Source organism: Fusarium graminearum, chromosome 2, assembly GCF_000240135.3.
Source record: "Fusarium graminearum PH-1 chromosome 2, whole genome shotgun sequence".
Lineage (NCBI taxonomy): Eukaryota > Fungi > Ascomycota > Sordariomycetes > Hypocreales > Nectriaceae > Fusarium > Fusarium graminearum.
This window is the reverse complement of record NC_026475.1, coordinates 845,327-864,988: the sequence shown is the minus strand read 5'-3', so window position 1 is coordinate 864,988 and position 19,662 is coordinate 845,327. Positions and strand designations below refer to the sequence as shown.

Sequence of the window (19,662 nt, the reverse complement as noted above, 5' to 3'; positions counted from 1 at the left end):
ACTGAGGTTTGAGCTTGGTTGAGGTGAGGCAGATGAAGTAAGGTACCCAAGTCCAGGTCGTGACTTCCCTGGTAAGAAGCGGGGCACTCGACGTAGCTGCCACCGACAGGAATGGATGGGAGGAGGGGCAAAGAGGAACAGCGAAGAAGGCGCCGGTCATCCTGTGTACGTCAGGTCCCTTCCCGACTTTCGGTGGAATCCCCAATCTTTTTCTAGGTTGCTGCTCCCTCATCCTTTTTCTCTTCTCTTCTTTCTCTTCATTCATCTTGTCCTCACATCTCTCAACCAAACTTTTCACGATACAAACGACTTAATACTATTCATCATGTCTTCTGCTCTCGACCAGCTCAAGGCCACCGGCACTGTACGTCACCCCACCATTGCCCCTCCATGCCATAATGATCGCGACCAAGAGCAAAGAACGAGCATCATCTTTGAGCTTGGTATGAAATGACGACTTGGATTAATTGAGTCAATTGCTTGTTCAACCTCGGCCACATCATGATTGATTGTCTTCTGCGGCTCATTTTCACAACCATTTGTTCATGACGATTTGATAGCTAACCATTGCTTTTACACCGCAATAGACTGTTGTGTCTGACTCTGGTAATTACCGCATTCTCTGACACTATAAAGCGCTATGCTAACTCTTTCCCCTTAGGTGACTTTGCCTGTTAGTATTCAACTTTATTTCTCAATTCCCGAGTCTACCACGTTATTGTTTCGACGCAAAACTACATTCTTACCCACTCGACAAATCTCGTCATGATAATCATGATATGACGTGACATGATATGATAAGAGTTTACAATGCTAATTACTGTTCTCAACAGCCATTGGCAAGTACAAGCCTCAGGATGCTACCACCAACCCTTCTCTCATCCTCGCTGCCTCCAAGAAGGAGGAGTACGCCAAGCTGATCGATGTCGCCATCGACTACGCTAAGCAGAAGGGTGGCTCTGTCGACCAGCAGGTTGACGATGCCCTCGACCGCCTCCTCGTTGAGTTCGGCAAGGAGATTCTCAAGATCATCCCCGGCAAGGTCTCCACCGAGGTCGACGCTCGTTACTCTTTCGACACCGAAGCTTCCGTCAACAAGGCTCTCCACCTTATCGAGGTAAGTTATTGCAGCATTAAGATATACTAGCAACGGTACTAACGCAATTCCATAGCTCTACGGCGAGCAAGGTATCTCCAAGGACCGCATCCTGATCAAGATTGCTGCTACCTGGGAGGGTATCAAGGCTGCCGAGATCCTCCAGCGTGACCACGGCATCAACACCAACCTTACTCTTATGTTCTCTCTCGTCCAGGCCATTGGTGCTGCTGAGGCTGGTGCTTACCTCATTTCTCCCTTCGTCGGCCGTATCCTTGACTGGTTCAAGGCCTCTACCAAGAAGGAGTACACCAAAGAGGAGGACCCTGGTGTCCTGTCTGTTAAGCAGATCTTCAACTACTACAAGAAGTTCGGATACAACACCATTGTCATGGGCGCCTCGTTCCGCAACACTGGCGAGATCACCGAGCTCGCTGGCTGTGACTACTTGACTATCTCTGTATGTTCATTAACAGTATGGACCGAAACATATGCTAACATCTGTAACAGCCTAACCTGCTCGAGGACCTCCTCAACTCCTCTGACTCTGTTCCCAAGAAGCTCGATGCTTCCCAGGCCTCTTCTCTAGACATCGAGAAGAAGTCTTACATCAAGGACGAGGCTCTCTTCCGCTTCGACTTCAACGAGGACCAGATGGCTGTTGAGAAGCTCCGAGAGGGTATTAGCAAGTTCGCTGCCGATGCTGTCACCCTCAAGGGCATCCTCAAGGAGAAGCTCTCCTAAGTTACATGCGCTTGATAAGCCAAGAAAATGATTTAAAAGTTACAAAACTCTTGTCGGGGAAGAAGCCGTATCGAGTTGATTGCGAGCAATGAGCTTGAATCTACACGCGATCTTTATTGGAGGTTACCGATTATACCACATACCTACTCTAGTCTAAAACCACATAGCTTCGCCTAAGTCGTGGCGATGTGGCGAACCACGATCTGATAGGGGCATTAGTTGTCCATGGAAACAGATAGTGGCTACATAACGAATCGAGACGACATGTTACGCCCAAAGCTCATGGTATTGCAACGCAAACGTGAATGACTAGATATTGTAGAGTATATGAACAGATTCCAGTTTCAAAGTTGTGACAAGAAAGCCAAATCCCCGATAACTAATCCACCAACGCCGCCCAAATCCAACACGCTATTTCCCGCCATGGTATCCGTATCGTCCAAACAATCATGGTTAATTATAGAGTATGATATCGCTACTAATCAATAATTATTTTGAAGCACCAGGTATCACCACCAACCCTTTTTGCACGTAACTTGGTGAGTAGAATGTTTCCACCCTCCTTCCTCGTTAGCCTGGACAACCAATGCTGTCAAAGCATTACCCTTGACGCAGCCAGAGTCCAAGCCAAAAGTATATGAATCCTCCTGGTAGCCCATCTTAGCATCATGGCCATATACAACAGAACGGCGCTCATGCCCGGGTAGCTTCTTTTGTTCCTTATTCCACATTTTTGTCCATCGCTCGCCTTCATGCCCATCAATAGGGAGCCAAATATCGCGATCCGGGTTGGTGCGTTCCAAGTCGACGTTTTCGTCGGTGCTTGCAGGGTCGACCTCTGCAGGCTCAGCCCGCGCGACATGGTCCTTCGAGTTGGCGCCCTCTGCTCCGGGGATAGATCTTCGCTGAAGGGAAGCTGCTGCGTCCTGTTGTGCCTTCTCTAACTCCTTCTGCCGTTGTTTCTCTGCTTGCTTACGCTTCTTTTCAATTTCTTTCCTACGAAACTCTTCGCGGGGAAAGCGCAAGGTGCGCATGTTCATGACAGCCCATGCATCTTGTTGCGGCAGAGGTACACCTGGGACGAGGCCGGCATGTACAAAATAGAGGGCCATAGGCTCGGCAGATAAGATGACGGGCAATCTCTTGAGCCAAGTCATTTGTGGCTCAGTCAGACTGCGCGCTGTTTTCAGGTCCTCCCCTTCACCTCGATGTTTGGCGGCACTTTCGGACTCGAGGTAGGCTGCGACACCCTGTTGACTACTGAGACCGCGCCATGCGAGGATTACGCGATCTTCGTGATTCCCGCGCACAGCACTGGCTTTGATCTCCATCAGACGGGCGATAACTTCAGAGGACTTGGGGCCCTTGTTGATCATGTCGCCAACCGCAATAACATGGTCGGTTTCCGGGTTGAATTTAATCTTCTTGAGCAGTTTCTCGAAAGGGTCAAGCATGCCGTGTATATCGCCAACCACGACCAGCCGTCTTTTATTCTTGGGTGTTGGGATGTGTTCGCTCGGTAGGTTTCTGACAAGGTCGATGCCATCGTAGGTCGGTCGATTGTACATTCCGTAGGACATGGGATTATCGGCTTTCAGCAAATCGACTTGCGGAACTGGGTCTGGTTCTTCGACTATTTTTGGTCCAACGGACAATGATGCGAGTCGCGAGCAGCAGTAGAAGATGCTGAATACGAAAAAGAAGGTCGATAGGAGGACGAGCAACCGCCGCTGTGGTGCGGTAATCATCATGACCATGATTCGTGGCGGGGCGAATCGGAGAACAAAGATGCTGTGAAAGTGAAGCGAATTGACGTTGAGGATGGGGGTACAGCTATGACGACAATGTTGGTGGACAGAGCGGCATTACCCAATCCGGCGAGGCGACGGTACCGCACTTGACTTGACTTGAACTGACTTGATGTGTATGTAGGTCAGTAGGTAGGGTTTGAGATGGACTTGGACCAAGAAAAACAGGTAGATAGAGAGTATAGTTTCAACCGAAACAGTTGGCGCGGCGAACTTCTCAGGCGGCTATGGTGAGACTTTCCAAGCACCAAAAACGATAGCACTCAATGCGGATAGGATACGATAGCCCGATAAGGCAAGCTGATGTTATATGGAATGCAAAGGACAGGCAAAGGAAGAGGAATAGGTAGATTTATTCTAAACCCACCAAAGAACCTGAAATAGGTGCCACCATTGTTCCTCCCCAACCATGTTTATGACATTCTCAAATCGGCATGCCAAGCCTTCTGTGACTGTAGACGTTCGATCGATGGTGCCAAGTACGGATGTGTACAAGGGAGGACAATTGTCCGGGCAGACCAGAAACAGGGCCTGGGATTAGAGAACTGATTGGATTGTTGTTCTTCTGGCATCACTACTATGCCTAGGTAGCTGTGCTTGTTTATTAAAGCCTCAGATTCGAAGCTTAAATATGGTGGGTGGACAGACTTCAGATCTTGGAGAATGATGTGGGATGAAGAGAATTTGAAGGCGTCCTTAACTTTTATTTTTCTGCGTTACGTTACACCTTTCGCAAAGGGACTGCAGCCTTTGGTCCATAGGTCATGTAATACTCACGTATCTATTGACACCTACTCAAATGATTGTTTCATTTGATGGGTAGCACAGTATTGATATATGTAGCATGATGGAAGGTCACAAGTGGATACCTTAGTAGGTACAGTAGGCACCTGGTTGTATGTGTATGCTACAAGATAGAAATATTGTACAAAGGTGAATATGGAGTAGAGGCGCCTACACATGCACCGTTCCAGAGACTGGCCTGATCCGACACGGCCGAGCAAAGCCTTCTCCGATTTGTTGTTCTTCATATTATGGTCTTAGTTCCGACATGATCTTCGTAAATCATTGATTGTTGTAGTGATTCGGTGGGAACGAACCGCCTGGTTTAGGACCAAAAGTCTGATCCCTCATTTCTTCTGCTGTGCCACCGCTGCCTGCTCAGCCTTCCACTTCTCATTCTCGACTTCTCTCCAATCTTGGGGGATGGGTTCGTTTCCGTCAGTCTTCTTGACACCGCCCGCAAATGCCGGCCGTCCAGCGTAGAGTTGGTATCCCTGGCCCTCCTCAGCCTGCTCCATCGTACGGTAAGCAACTGGCATGTTGCCGCGGAATCGCTTGCGCATATCGACCATGCCACGTTTGCACTCGCCGAAACCCTTCTTCAGCTGTCGACACTTTAGAGGGAGAGTGTTGACGAGGGGTTCGCGGAGGCAGTCGGCGGCGCTGTTGCGCTCGACCATGACACACTCAGATTCTTGGAGACACTGCGCGAGTGCCTCGCCTGGATAAAAGCAATCGAGCGTTAGAAAAGACGGACTAGACTAGATCTTTCAAGGGTCAGTTGAGTGAGTAGCTTACGCAGTTCTTTACATGAGCTGGGCATTTTGGCTGTGAAGGCAGCAGTTTTGTCAATGGCACCACAGCTCGGGTCTTGTAACTTGACATCTAGTCGAAAAGCTCATGAGACTTCAAAGGGCAGTTTTGCGGTCGGCATATGATTGGTTACTTTTTTCGGATATAATGCGGCTTTACTGTCACAAGTCCTACCAAAACGTTCAAATGTGCTTCTTGGGTATCGCCAAATGTTGAAGTTGGGAGGCCAGAACTATGATTGTTCAGAAGGCATTATGCACATCAAGTATTTAAATAATTAAATATAAGTTTTCTGTTCAACTTCTCAAACTCAGCAACGTGGCCACGGTTATCCGATAAGTATCATTCCGTTGAGATATTGGCTTTGGATAATACTGCAACAATTACATTGGCCATAATCACCCAGAGTACTAATATAAACGTTCGCTCGAGTGTACTTAATACATCAGTTCGCCTCTTGATTCAAACACAGAGAGACAGGGCTCTTGAAATCCCACTCCCTCAAACTCCGTCTCTAATACCATACACTCTTCGTTAAACTCTCCACCCCCCAAATCCTGCTGCAAGCCTTACTTCACTTGTGTTCGGAACTTTGACCTCTTTCCCTGGATCATCAAACGCATGCTCAATCCTCCCCTTCACAATATCGATGGCTGCCCATCTCTGCTCCCTCCCTGTCCTAGCCCCCATCTTACCTTCCCAAACACCCATCTCGTCCAACAGCACCTCCACGACCCATACCATCTTGGCCTCTTCCCCAGAACGCGGCTGGACTGCCAACTCGGCATCTTTCTTCGTTTTGGGGATCCTGGTGCACAAAATGTGCAAATCCAATAGCTGAGTGAAAGAAAGACCGAAGTTGGGCTTAGTTCGTCGACTACTGTAACCTATAGCTGAGGGTGGGTTGAAGATGGATCGCAGCGTTGGATCGACAAAGGCTTGTTTCGCAGGAGAGGTTGAAGTTGTGGTAGACGCTGGGCCTGAGAAACTCGATGATGTGGAGTTGAGCAGAAGAATCAACGGGTTAGATGGAAGATTGCGTGAGAGGTCGCGTAGGTGAGAACCCAAAAGTTGAAGAGCAGTACGGGCGGCTGATTTTTCTCGATGAGCAAAAAGGCTCGTGAGAAGCGAAGAGAAATTCGTCATCACGATGAACTCTGGGTGTGGTGTTGTTTTGCCAGGCGATTTCTCATCTTGAAGTGGAGGTTGTGAAGCCTGCCGTAAGGGCGAGAAAGCCTCATCGTCGTCGTCCTGACTGTCCTGAATCTCTTCGGCCTGTGCCTCTGTTGCATCTTGCTTCTGTGTCTCCTTTTCTTGGCGTGGCAAAACCGCGCCTTCTTTTTCAACTTGCAGGCTTCCATCCAGATCTTGCAAGACTTCCCATAGACCATCCAGGTCAAATACACGAGACAGCATCACTTTGTCCAGACATTCCCTCAATCTTGTCTTGATATCTGCAGTATGCCCTCGCTTCTGAAGCTCTGCCTTGATCGCATCCCTCAAGCCAGTCAGCATTACGCTGGCCGGCTTGGGCGTGATGAGCAGTCCATTCGTGACCGTCCCCTCACATAGAGAATGCGCCAGTGTCTGGAAGCCGAGCTTGTACACGAAGAAGATCAGCAAAATGGCCTTTTCAAGGGAATTTCATCAATTTTGCTTTTCTTCTCACCTGAACGCCCAACTCTTCGTCCTCGGCGCTGACGCCCACAATACTTGCACGGTCAAAGCCACCCAGCAAAACATTCTCATCTACAACTGCACATCCTGTCTTACAGAAACCCAAGAGTGCGACAGCATCGCGCCTGTTGGCTTCTTTTCTAGCCAAAACCGATGCTGGAATTGGCTCTAGTGGAAAGTGAGGATTTGCTTGTGGGGGAGGAGGCTGCGGTGCGTTCATTGTACAAACTAAAATTTCGGCAACGTTGATAGAAGATGAAAGCTGGCAAGAGCTTACAGGCCTGGCTTTTTTTGCTGTCTTCCAACGACTTATCGTCTATATGCCTACCTAGCCAGCACTAAGATATGCAACTGGTCAAAAGAATATATATTCTATATAAACTGCACGTTACCATTGTCGCTTCTCAGTCAATTTAACCGCTACATTTAATAGAAAGTCTCACGTGAAAATCATTTACTCATGATAGCACTGACCTTGGCACGCAGATAGCTTGAAGTCTTTAAATGTACACAATGATCAATAACGTGGTATTTGTTTGTAGTACTGCGTCCGCAATTTAGACATCAAGTCCTGATATAAAACATACAAAAAAGGGTTTCATGACAGCCTTTCAGATTTCTGCAGCCCCATTTCTTCCTTGGTATCATGACATTACCATCAATGGTCTTTGAGGTCTTGGGGGTTCTGCTTCTCAAGAACTGCCTTGATTTGGATCTCCAAAACTGAACAAGCAACCCCATCCGTGGGGTTTCCTTTCCTATAACCCATGCTGTCATCCTCACCCAAGCAAAATAAAACAATAGGAGAAAAGAAAAAGAAGGGGGGCGAAACATTGGTCTGCATCTGCATAGACCAGACAGATCTATCTCATGGCATTTTCATACCGTTTCCTCGGACTAGTACGCCCTCGCTCGAGACTTTTCTGGACCTCTGCAACACACCGAAATGGCTCGGCTTGTTGTGTAGGAGCCGAAGGGTATGTTCTAGATCTCTCCATGTCCCTTGGCGCCGCATTTTCTTGGTCCCGTGTGGGAAGAACGTTGTTCCACCCACTCTCGTTTGTGTCTTCCTTGTCGTTCTCTAAAAGACTGTCCTGCCTGAACTGCCGCCGTGCTGAAGTTCGGCCTGCGTCAAGGAGTCGCCCGGCACCTGTCCTCCACTAAACGGCCGTTCCGGGCACACCAGGACCGTTGCTAGGGATTTCTGGCCGAGTCCTGCGGCCCTTCAGACTCTTCATTCGTCCCATAAGCCCTGTGGGTTTGGCTGGGGCCTCATCGAGTGTGGTGGTCGCATCAGTCGTTACTCGTCTCTCCAAGACCGCACCAGCAGACGGGCGCCTAGCTCCTGGAGGGCTGTTGGCTGACATAGATCCGTCTCGTTGTCTAACATTGATGCTCTCCTCTCCCTTACCAAACTCGGCAAAGAATGGATTGTTGTCAGAGCCAGTGCTGGCAGCTGTCGGGTATGTGTCGGGTGTAATTCTGGTGTATTCACGACCTGACTGGTTGTAGTCTCGAGGACCCTTGTTAATGTGGCGGATGCGCTGTGCCAGTGACTTCTTTCGTTGCAGACCGCCCTCGCCCGTTTCTTGGGCTTGCTCGGCCTGATGGCGCTGGATAGCACTTCGTGCAGCAGGTGCACCTTCCAAGAATGTGGACGTGCCTAAACCAACCGACTCGTCACCGTGGACGATTTTGTCACGACCCGAAGCATCGAAAATGGCTGGCTCTTTCTTGGGCTTGCCGGGAGCGGCGAAATCTCTGAACGCCTCCTCTGTAGCATTGCCCATGAGAACCGAATGGTCGGCCCGGGCATTAAGAGGTCCAGCACCGCCAAGTGAGTTATTAAGAGAGTCTTTGGGGAAGGCCTGCATTGGCGCACGCCTTGCGTTTTGGCGGTTTCGGTGAGGGTTCAGTGCGTCAAAGGGGCCGTCATGGTGGAAAACTTGATCATGTTAGCAAACACTAAGCAGATGTGGACACGAAAAAGACACACCTCCAGTCCCGTAAATGCTTGTGGCATCAAGTTGGTCAATAATGTCCATCCTACGACTAGGGCGACTGGATTTCTCCTTTTCACCTCGTTCACGACGTTCACGTTCGCGGTCACGGTCGCTCCTTTCGCTCCGTTCCTTGCCCTCTCCACGGCGCTGCTGTTCGTATTTACGTCGTCTGGCAGCTTCGATCATTCGTTTCTCCTCATCTGTGATAGGACGCGCATCGAAGTCGACTAGAGAGGATTCAGAGTTTCGTCGGGGGCGCCTTGGTGCGTCCTTTCTTTGCGGTGAGCTCTGTTGAGGTCGATGTCCGGATCCTCCTTGCATTCTGCGAGCGCGAAGCGCTTCTTCTTGAGAACGCGTTGGGCGATGCTTGCCATCCTGAGGTGGGGGTGCATTTCCGTCACGTCGTGGGGGTGGCGGGCCGTTTACCGGTCGACGAGGGGCTTGCTGTTTTGCTTGATTCTGGTTTGAATCGTCTAGTGTCATAGAGTTCTGCTTATACACACACGTTAGCACGGGAATATAGTAGTTGTGGCCAAAAGAGTAGATATGTAATGGGTTCCGTCAAGTTGTCGACGACAGTAAGAATGAAGGATTGTTCAATACGTACAAAAATCTCCTCGGCTGACAGAGACTTGGAATCTGAGTGAGATGACATGGCGCCCGGTGATCTCAGAGGTTGGGAAAGTAAATCGACAGGCGGCGAGTCGAGAAATGGGTTTCGTGATAATGGTCGTGGGGGAGGGTCGTCGAAAGGAGAAGAGGGTTTGCTAGAATAAAGTAGGTCGGCGCTGGCTGGAGATGGTGCGCGATTGCGGAAGGGGTTGTTAGAGGATAAGTTGAGGGTGAGTCCAGGAGATTGGCCGCCTGCTTCCAAGAAAACTATCAGCTTGCTGCCAGACAAACGGGCGCGTGCGTGTAATGACGACGACAGATGGACCAAGATGAAACAAACAATCTCCTCAGCATGACACAGAATAAAGCCAGCCAAGTGGATCGGAAACCAAGTTCGTTTATGTATTCTTCCGCGAAGTTGCTTCGCAATCCATCCAATCTTGCTTTCTGGATCCAATCCTTTTTGTTTGCATAGATTCAAGCGCTAACGTTTGGCAGCTATCGGGTGCAAAACCAAGCGAAACTGGGGGGAGGGGAGAGTTTGTGCATGGAGTGATTGTCGCAGATCACATCAAAGCGAAATCAAGGGGCGGGCGCTTACCAGACTGGAAAGATTGTGCAGTAGACATGATTGCAAAGGGGTCAAGCTTGGGCTATGTGTTTCTGATTCGAAGATCCAGGAGAGGATGCGGAGCCAATCGACTAAAGTTAGAAGAAAACGACAGGTTGTCCCGTCACCGTTGCAACGCAGAGTTGGGCAATGCGTCACAGATGTCGTATACAGACGGGAGATAAGACGTTAGCTGGCGAAAAGCAAGATTGGTAGCAACGCGCCAAGTGTTGGATTGTGAAGATCTGGGCGTGGTAAAGCACGTAGCTTAGGATGGGTTAAATTCCTTTGACCTAGAAGCTCAGACCTAGCGTCATGCCGGGTCTATAGGAACACTGTACGCCACCCGAAAGTGAGTTGAATCCCCGTTCGACTATGTTCAGGCACAGGGCGGGTCAAAGGTCCAGGGCTCGGAAAGGGGCTGGCTGCGTGTAGTGTGATCGTCCAAACGGTGGAAGGTACCGGCCAAGATTCAAATGACCCGTGGGGTCGAAGAAAGGTCTGATCGCTTGAGCTTATAAAGTCAAGTGGTACAGTACCACCGCGTGCGAATAAATGCTCGGCTTTTTGGCAGAATGTTTTTTTGGAGAGGTTAAGAACCCGTGAAGTCAACAGCAAAAGATACCGATGAAGGGGCGTTCGCTTTGCGGGTGCCTGTGTAGTTCAACCAGTTAGGGTCGTCTGCTGCGAATCGCAAATGGGCGAAGCGGGGCAGGTCAATGCTTGCGGCTGTTGAACTTGGGCTCAAAAGGCGGGACTGGCAGGGGCAGCGAGTTGACCACTGGGCAGTGTGTAGGACGATGTCGCCTAACAGGGGTAGGGTATAGCAAAGTAGTGATTTCAGGGTCCAGGCAGGCTCGATCGTGGTGAAGCCAAGTTAAATTTTTGATGTTTGGAAGCGAAAGCCGAAGACGTTTCCAGTACAGAGTAGGTTTGTAGCCGACGTCAAGACAAGGTAGTGTGGTGTATCCTGAGCGATGGTTGATGGCCAACTTGAAGAGATAGCGGTAGCGGTTGGCAGGCTGCTTCGGTAGGCGGAAACAGGAATGTGATACAGCTTGAGAGCGACGTCGGGTTCAAGATGTTCAAGCTTGGGTACTGATTAAATAAGATGGCCGAGAGCCAGATGGAGAACAGAATGGAATAGAATAGAGTCGGGACGATGAATACTGCGTGAGCGATATGTTGCCGTAAGTGGGTGTTAATGAGTTGCCAGAATGCGTAGTGTGACGTTCGTCCTGTATATGTCCAACAACAATGCTGTGGTAAAAGAATGAAGAACAGTCAATCTCAGACAGTCGGCTGCTGAGAGACAGGAGAAGGTAAAGATCACAAGAAAGGAGCGTCCGAGGGCAACTTGAGCGACGGCCAGAAAAGTGAATGTTGCGGAGTTGAAGGTGAGAGAAGATGGAGAAACAATCAATGAAGAGGAAGAAAGATGGAGGCACGGGAACCGTCGGCGAAGCTAACTGACTACAGTACCAATCTAAGAGGCAGGCAAGAGTACGAATAGACTACAGAGTACCACCTTCTGTAAAAGCCAGGACAAATGGGGAAATGGGGCTCCTGTTTGCTAAGTTTTGGTGAAGTCAGTCGGTGAACATGCTAGACAGGTACAACAGGCGGGAAGGAGTCAGTCAGTTCAGTTCAGTTCAAGTCAGCTTCCCTACCTAAAGTTGGGGTAACCATGGAAGGTGTCGGTAGAGACGGGCCCGGGGGTATGAGAAAAGCAACATTTAGAGTGGTCAACATAGACTGCAATTGGCTCAGCTGAGTCAAGCCAGCTTGGCCCAGACCTAACCTGGGTGTCTTGTGTGCATATTTACGTTGATGAAATGCCTAGTCAGGTATGGAATCTGAAGGGAAACCTAGAGGTACTTGCGGCTACGGTTTTGGCAATTGCTTATTGCAAGCATGGAAGTGAATGGGTATCTGTTTTACTTTCGGTTCCTATTCAAATTCGAGACCTCACAGCTTTATTTCAACTACCTGTTTAGCGCTCTCAGGACACTCCTCGGCTGCTCTGTTAACAGTTCAGTTAGTAGCCAATTACACACAAAGGGCTGGGTATCGATCGCACCGCAAGAACCATACAGACAGAGGTCATCAGCCGATTTGCTTGTTACTCCAAGCTTCCAGACATCGGCCCTGAAGAAATGGAAGGTCCCTTAGCCCCTGTCTTTTCTTCTACAGTAGCCCTGTCAGCGGGAAACAGTGGCGGCAGCTGACGGTATTGTTAAGTTGTGCTGCAACGCTAACACTGCCGCCGTGGCTTAATAGCAATTCCTCAATAAGAACGCATGTTGTGTTTTCTTAGGTAGTTGATCGCTGGCTGCGTCCACTTCGCGGCGATAAGTTAGAACAACAAAGACTGTGAGAGAAGGAGCGAGATTACGAAAAGATACCAGACGCAAACATCATTCGCAGCTACACGAAGAATACGATGTTATCCCCGGCATTTCCCAACAGAACCAGGTAAAAAGTACATGCATGGGCCTGGGTGCTGAGACCCTCCCCAAGCTACCCCTGACCCTTAACCATAGGCCTGTCGCACGCTATGCCCAGCGCAGTCGCTGATGGAGTCTTTCCTTCACACTAGCACCAGAATGATCCACGTACCCCTGACGCCAACCATCAGAACCCAAAGCCTAACTCCACAGCTATCGAGAGTTCCAGGCTTGTTACATATCGATCATGGCTCAAATTTACTTTTTCAATCTGCCTCCTTTTTTACCTTCTTTGTCGATTCGATCCCAGCCTTCAGGGGTGACTGTTGGGCCTGTCAGAAGCTTACGACGCAGCCGTTGAGATCTCATATCAGATTGATTTTGTGACGTGCGGCCAAGACATTTCTATCAGATTGCCCGCCACAATAGAGATGCTTTCTTACCGTGTGAAACAACACATGCATATCCAGATATGCGGATAGCCTCGTATTCCCATGACCAATTCATTACTGACTCGGCTGAACAGTCGCATTCTAATTACAATACCCAGGCTTGGCTGGCGCCTTGACTGGGAATCGAGACCGCGTGCTATATCGGGCCACTCATCTAATGTATAATTAGCTTATTAGCACTATATCTGAGACTCGCCCGTAAAGTAGCATCGAGATGGGTTTCTGTTGCATTATATTGTCTTGACTATGGACACATTATCCCCAACACAAACACGGTCAAGACGCGAGCCTCGGCGTGTACGAGAGACTGACTGTTGCAACTCAAGATGCAGCTCTATCATCTCTTTTTCTGGTATCTCTAATTAATAGGACAACGCTTCTTATTAGCCTCGCGTCGTCTATAGCCGATCTTAATCAGGTGACGACTCTCAAACACTTCATTTACTCAACATACGTATCTGAGCACAAGTCAGGATGGGTGCTGTCATGATTTTCATGATGATCATAACTTTCAAAATTAACGATCTGCTAAGCCAGGTTCTTCACTTCTACATAGTACAACCAAGCCCGATGCAGTATCGTGACAATGCTAGTCAGGACCTATAAAGACCCTGATTCTCAACCCCACACTCTTTGATTCTGTTACCCACAACAAACAATACGATGGCTTCGTTCGTCTAAGTGGAAGCGTAGTCCGTCGCTTCCAACCCTGTTAAATTGCGTTAATCTCCCACTGGCAATCTTTGCCATTTGTTCACCAACCTCCAATTTCTCTGCTTCTCTCCGTTGACGACATCAGTCCCATCGATCCATTTACCTACAGCCTTTTGAGCACGGTGTCGGCTTGTTCTGTCCTATCTCATTTACCAGGGTAGTTGTAGTGGTGTAGCCAAGTTTTTGCCCAGGACAACCTCGGCAGTCCCAATGTCTCCTGAGGAAGCGACAAGACACCTCCATTAGCATAGCACAAAACATGTTCGTAGCAACTCACCTGGTCCCCGCGGTGCCCAATACTGTCCCGTCTTGCTGGTATCAAGCTTATCTGTCCATTCGACGAGGCTCTTGGCCGCCTCGTCCGGTGTCACGGCTAATACGTCATGCCCTTGTCAGTCGCCGCATGATTTCGCGTGTAGCTGGTTCCCGCGATGGTGTCTCACCTCCGCCTTCGTCCCAAAACTTGTCAAACCCAACGCCCTTTGTCATTTCAGTTCGCATAAAGCCTGGATGTACGATACTGACAATGATGCCTTGGTCTCGAAGGTCCAGGCTCAGTAGCTTGCCTACCATATTGAGAGCAGCTTTACTGGCATGATGAGCGTAGTTGCCACCGCCCTCCTTGGGATGTCGCAGTGCGATACTGCCGGACTCGGAGGACACGAGCACTACCTTGGATCCCTTTCTCAAAAGGCCTTTATGAACGAGCTGATGAACGATGAAGACGGGGGCGATAGAACTGGTTGTGTACATGCGCTGCTCTTTCTCCCAGTCGGGGCCTTCGTCCACGGTGAAGTCCTCTGTAGCAAAGTAGCCTGCTGTGATGATCTTTGCTAATCTTTTAGATACTTGGTCCTTACTTGAGGTTTCTTGCTGCAGCGGAAGACAGTACTCACCAAGGTGTCAATCGGCCGGGAAGGGTCCAAGAGGTCGGCGAGCTTCTCGCCAACATTGGGTTGCATGAGATCAATGTCAGTAAGCCATTTCACATCTGCAGAGAAGTCTTTGGGCCCCTCTGACGATCTCGTCGTGCCATATACGGTGTTGTCGCCTTTTTCGGCATATTGCTTGGTGACACTAGCACCTAAGCCACGGGTTGCTCCCACCACCACGATGAGTGCCATGATATACAGTAGATGAAGTAGTCTTCTGAAAACAATTCCTCTTGTTGAAAGACTGTTGAGGAGCGAGAGAAAAGTTCTGTGTGGATGTCAGGTCGCTATATACTCTCTCTTCGAAGATGTAAGAACTACTAATTTACATTCTGCCACTCCTCGTTGTCGAAAGCTTCAGTGATGTAATAGATAGTAATGATGGCGGGGTATTCCGATATCACGCCATCTAACGTATTACTAAATCATAGGCAGTTTCACAAATAAGGTAACTAGAAGTATTTGCTTCCATGTGTAGGCTCACTTTCATTCTTAAAAATAGGTGGTTATCTATCCATTTCGACCTATTCAGACTACCTAGTCTGACTACACAATGACAGAGTATTTGGTTGCTATAAATTACTTCGCATATCTGCCAGCCCCTTCATGATACTGTTTCATTCATCCCGTGCTTTAATTGTCTTGAATCTTACAAGACATCATCCACAGCAACAAAACTCCGCAATCCACCAAGCAATAAGAGTCGAAATTCCATCCGCTGTGGGTGAATTCCAGCTTCTGTTTCAAGATAAACCAGAGTGACACAATCTGTTGCTAATATGTGCCCTGTTGGTAGTTGCAACTGCGCCTCATATCTTGTTGCTCAGCACTGTGATGAATACGCCTGCATTGTGTGTGCTTGGGCACCATCTTTCATGGCGATTGTAACTCAATGTTGGATACGGTCATCGGAAACCCCAGCTTTCAATATTGATGGGTAAGCAAATATTGAGTCGTGCACTCAAGTAGAGCCATGCAACTTTTGATAGGTCAATGGCCACACACATGACGATTCCGACACTGGACAGCATAGATTCGTTATCAAGCTATAGATTTTCAACACAACCCTCCCCTTCTCTGCCCTGTTACACGTTACGCCAATTCGCCATCTCCATGGTCCGCCGCGCTCATTTGCCTTCATAAATGCTTCGAATCCTAAACAATAGGCCGGAATGATGGATACTCAGCCATCAACATTTCATTTCCTTATTTATTTATAAAGTCTTCTCTTGGAGTCCTGTAAATTATGCTTCTAGCCTTCGAACTCCACAACTGCTGATCCTCCAGTCGATCCTGATGAAGTCGCTGTACCGGCACGAGGGCGACCATCACTGGGGTTCACGTCAAGCAAACTCGGTTCTTGCGGCTTTGCTGATGCACCAGCCTCTGCATCCGCTCCATCTAGTAGATCTCTATCTGAGCTCCTTACGGATCGCCGTTCCATGTCGGTACTGGCCGAAGGTCCCTTCCTCACGCCTACTTCAACTCCGAGGTCATCGTCATCTTCGTCATCCTCCTCGGGTCGTTGCCCTGGCAAAGCATTCTTCTCGAGCTCCTTTTGTGCCTCATCCATACGTCTTCTGACCTCAGTGGCAACACGCATTCCGTCTGTGACGATGTTGTCAAGCACGCCACGAAGGCCACGTCCCGCTCCTGGAGGTCCGACAGGTGGCGCAACTGGAGGTCTAGATCCGAAACCAAGACTAGAGAATGTTGTGAGAGACGATGCTGAGGACGTTGTAGGCAGTCCCTCGATAACATGAAAAGATGCGGGAAAAGACGACTCAAAGAATTGCTCCAGCAGCTCGTCAGCGAGGACTACCATGCGGAAAGTTGGCAGAGTAAGATGCAGGGGATGTGCGGGGTCTAGCGCTGCATTTGCGGCCTCGGATTTGGCCTTGGATACTCTACGTCGTGAGGCTGCTTCAGGGTCGGTGGGGGTATCCAGGGAGCTCTCTGTGGAAAGTGTTGGCTTCTTCGCCTTTGTTGGTGATCCAGTAGGGGATTCGAGACCAAGGAGATCCTCCTCATCGTCGCCATCGTCGTCGTCATCGTCACCTATGGCAAAGGCATCATCTTTCGAGGTTTCGTCATCCGGCGTGATAGGAGCTTGGTCTTTGTGTCCAGCTGCAGGGTCGGCGTACTCAAAGCATCGTCTTATAAAGGCGCTCACACTTCCCAGGAACCGCTCATTAGTCGAGATGCCCGGTGCTAAGCTTGCTTGCGATTCATGGCCACTTGCTGCGTCACTCTCTAGCGTGCTGTTGGCACCAGAACTCAGAGTACCCTCAAGTCCTCGACGTGAAAGGAATAGCAAAGCTTCAGATATACGCAGGATACCTTCGCGGTCAACTTTGCCGTCGTTGTCGTCGTCATACAACTCGAAGAAATACGTGATTGTGCCCATGATATCATGCTTCCCTTTGATTTTCGCTATGCCAGTAACAACATTCTGCAAAGTTAGTGCAGAGCTGTCATCGACATCCCACTTCTTGAAAAGCCGACGTAGGAATTCGTGCTCGGCAGGTTCGGGCCCTGTGCCCCAAGGGGACAGCATATCAGACGCGCGCCTGGCGCTGTGGTACTTATTTTGCCGTTCTTCGTAATTGCCATACTTGGTTGCTCCTGGTGAATCCGAGATGGCCCATTTTGCCATACTAGCAAGAAACTCGCGAAACGCATCGTAATCCATAAGACTTGTACTTGGCCCTAAGCCTACACGTCCCCTCTCGACTTCGTTATGGTGTGTTGTGAATATCTCAGATGCCCGCATTCTGCTTGCCTTAGCCCGACGCATTTTTTCTTGTTGAATCATGAGATCTCTTTGTTGACGTTCATACAGAATACTGTAAAAGCGATCGTACAGTGCCCCAAGCTCATCGGTGCTCATCAGCTTACTTTCAGGGCCCAAGTTACGAATCGCAGTCCTCTTGGCAAAGTTCTCAATATTACTAAGAACCGCATCTTTGTTCTTCAATCGCAGCTCTGTGATACTGCTGTGAGTGATTCCCGCAAACTCTTTAAAAGCCACGACCATAAGTTCTTGGAATCGCGTCACTGCACGCAGCTTTGGGTTCTCGGATTTTGGATGAGCTGACTCATCTAAGCGGGAAAAGTAGGCCTTCAGAACGGAGATGAAGGCTCCATCATCCGTCGCGTCCAGGAGTTCCTCGCCGTTGATTCGTAGAATTGCCAATCCCACTTGAAACAAGACTTTTGGCCCCTCGACGAAGAAGACATCCAATACTCGGAAGGCGAAAACCAAGGGCATAGAGTTGATGTATAGTGACAGGAACCAAGGAAGCGAGACAACCGATAGTTGCACGTCGCTCTTGACAAGGTGCTCCCAGAGAATGGGCATCGTTCTCTCAACCAAGGACTCGAACACCTTCTGATCAAGGAGTGTGCCGTACATAGTCGTAGAATAGTATCCAGGGACCAGCCTATCGCAGAGCGTCGAGAGAAGGAAGAAAGCTTGCGATTCGGACATGTAAATCAACAATGCGGCCACAACAATGTTCATGGCTTGGCAATATCCAACATCAGCATTGACCCAACTATAAGCAGTCAAAACTCGACGAAGTCGGTTGATTCCGTCCTCGCTTTGGAATCCGGGATACTCTGGAAGACTTCGATTGAGGTCCTTTTCGATCTCGTCAATAGCGAGTGATTCCTGGCCCTCAAATTTAGTCAGGGTATCGGTGAAGAGTGCTGGGTTCTCCAGGCGCAAGTAAATTGAGCCAGATGTAAGCTCCCATATTTCGCCCCGAAGTCGGTTGGGTAGACCAACGCGAATGAGCTTATGGAAAGTCGGTTGGCGGATCAATGTAAAGTTCCTGCCATTGTCGCGCAGATACTCGGCCCAAAGGCGCATCTTTGCCCTATCGCGCAATTTCTTTGGGTCTCCAGGATACCGGAAGAGCATTCCCAAGCCAGCATCCGGTGGAAGGACGTTTTTCTTATCTTCGGTTCTTAAAAGATGTTCAGAGTAACACTCGGCAGCAACTCGACGCAGCTTGGCTACGTTGCCAACGCCTGCTCTGAGGCCCTTCTTGAGCCCATCACAGAAACGTTCACAGGACTGTCTGGTTCCGGCAAGATGAATTGTGATGCGTTGTTCTCGGGGATCTCTCTTGTCTTTAGGGGTGTCGGCAAGAAGGCCGTTCCATGTAGTTAGAGCAAGTGCGAACTGTAACCAGGCAATGTCAGAATTTATACCATACACGATCATTGAACACGTGCATATCACATACCTGGAAGTTCTGGCTATTCAAGCGCTCGACCCTTCGTATAGCACATAAAGGAAATGTGAACCCATTGCCACTGGGTCCTCCTCCATGTGTCTGGCCAGTAAAAGCGGTCGAGGTTGAAAGGCTGGCAGATTGCACAAAGCTAGTGGGTGTTGTCGAGAAACACATATAGTGCTCTGACAGGTGTAGCTTTCCAGCATAATGCCATCCTCGATCGTGATCCTTATCACCGTGAGTAGCGTTGGAGGGCGGGATAGTAAGCTCGGCGTTGATCTCGTAGAGGGGCGCTTGGGAGGCGGGTAGGCGAAATTGGCTCTGGAATAGCGATGACTTCGAGGGATTGCGGTCTGAGCTGGATAGATTGAGCCCTTGAGTAGGATCGATAAGCTGCTGTGCTTTTTGAACGATGTTGGTGAAGTTCGAAAACATGATTTCGGTCAGCGGCGCATGACGAGGGGGGTTCCGGTCCAGCAGGGAGGTCGCGGCTGAGCTCGGAGGAAATACACGGTGCGAAGCGAAAGACACGAAGAGAGCGCAAGAGTCGAAGTATATGCAACCAGACTCGAATAAGTACAAGAGACAAAGCAAGCGGGAGTATGGAATAGACGATAGAATTGAGTATAGAAAGGCTGAATGGAAGATGGAGACGGGTTATAGGACGGTGGAGATAGAGTGGAGTTGAAGTCGAACGGAGCTGCGTCAGGTCCAGATACGGGAGACG

The 19,662-nt window shown here is 49.3% G+C and overlaps 7 protein-coding genes across 7 annotated transcripts; 1 reads left to right on the top strand and 6 right to left on the bottom strand.

Annotated features, from left to right (window-relative positions):
* The first annotated feature begins 209 nt into the window (after positions 1–209).
* Positions 210–2,137, top strand: FGSG_08723 (transaldolase). The gene is made up of 6 exons (XM_011321707.1): positions 210–364; positions 588–606; positions 662–673; positions 834–1,117; positions 1,173–1,556; positions 1,607–2,137. The coding sequence occupies exons 1-6, from the start codon at positions 326–328 to the stop codon at positions 1,838–1,840; spliced, it is 972 nt and encodes a 323-aa protein (XP_011320009.1). The 5' UTR covers positions 210–325; the 3' UTR covers positions 1,841–2,137.
* Positions 2,138–2,349: 212 nt separating this feature from the next.
* Positions 2,350–4,059, bottom strand: FGSG_08724 (uncharacterized protein; the record flags this gene model as incomplete). Its single annotated transcript, XM_011321706.1, has 2 exons — positions 2,350–3,673; positions 4,016–4,059. 2 exons carry the CDS (start codon positions 4,057–4,059, stop codon positions 2,350–2,352), a joined length of 1,368 nt encoding a protein of 455 aa, XP_011320008.1.
* A 344-nt stretch (positions 4,060–4,403) lies between these two features.
* Positions 4,404–5,290, bottom strand: FGSG_13310 (uncharacterized protein). The gene is made up of 2 exons (XM_011321705.1): positions 5,230–5,290; positions 4,404–5,152 (listed from the first exon to the last, which is right to left on the bottom strand). Exons 1-2 carry the CDS (start codon positions 5,252–5,254, stop codon positions 4,779–4,781), a joined length of 399 nt encoding a protein of 132 aa, XP_011320007.1. The 5' UTR covers positions 5,255–5,290; the 3' UTR covers positions 4,404–4,778.
* Positions 5,291–5,426: 136 nt separating this feature from the next.
* FGSG_13309 (uncharacterized protein) lies at positions 5,427–7,141 on the bottom strand (the record flags this gene model as incomplete). The annotated part of the gene is made up of 3 exons (XM_011321704.1): positions 5,427–5,476; positions 5,940–6,843; positions 6,914–7,141. 3 exons carry the CDS (start codon positions 7,139–7,141, stop codon positions 5,427–5,429), a joined length of 1,182 nt encoding a protein of 393 aa, XP_011320006.1.
* Positions 7,142–7,421: 280 nt separating this feature from the next.
* FGSG_08726 (uncharacterized protein) lies at positions 7,422–10,345 on the bottom strand. Its single transcript, XM_011321703.1, has 4 exons — positions 10,138–10,345; positions 9,532–9,788; positions 8,918–9,413; positions 7,422–8,866 (listed from the first exon to the last, which is right to left on the bottom strand). The coding sequence occupies exons 1-4, from the start codon at positions 10,163–10,165 to the stop codon at positions 8,082–8,084; spliced, it is 1,566 nt and encodes a 521-aa protein (XP_011320005.1). The 5' UTR covers positions 10,166–10,345; the 3' UTR covers positions 7,422–8,081.
* Positions 10,346–13,908: 3,563 nt separating this feature from the next.
* On the bottom strand, positions 13,909–14,883 carry FGSG_08727 (uncharacterized protein; the record flags this gene model as incomplete). Its single annotated transcript, XM_011321702.1, has 4 exons — positions 13,909–13,976; positions 14,037–14,132; positions 14,203–14,587; positions 14,656–14,883. 4 exons carry the CDS (start codon positions 14,881–14,883, stop codon positions 13,909–13,911), a joined length of 777 nt encoding a protein of 258 aa, XP_011320004.1.
* A 705-nt stretch (positions 14,884–15,588) lies between these two features.
* Positions 15,589–19,386, bottom strand: FGSG_08728 (uncharacterized protein). Its single transcript, XM_011321701.1, has 2 exons — positions 18,945–19,386; positions 15,589–18,880 (listed from the first exon to the last, which is right to left on the bottom strand). Exons 1-2 carry the CDS (start codon positions 19,368–19,370, stop codon positions 15,944–15,946), a joined length of 3,363 nt encoding a protein of 1,120 aa, XP_011320003.1. The 5' UTR covers positions 19,371–19,386; the 3' UTR covers positions 15,589–15,943.
* Between the last annotated feature and the right edge of the window lie 276 nt (positions 19,387–19,662).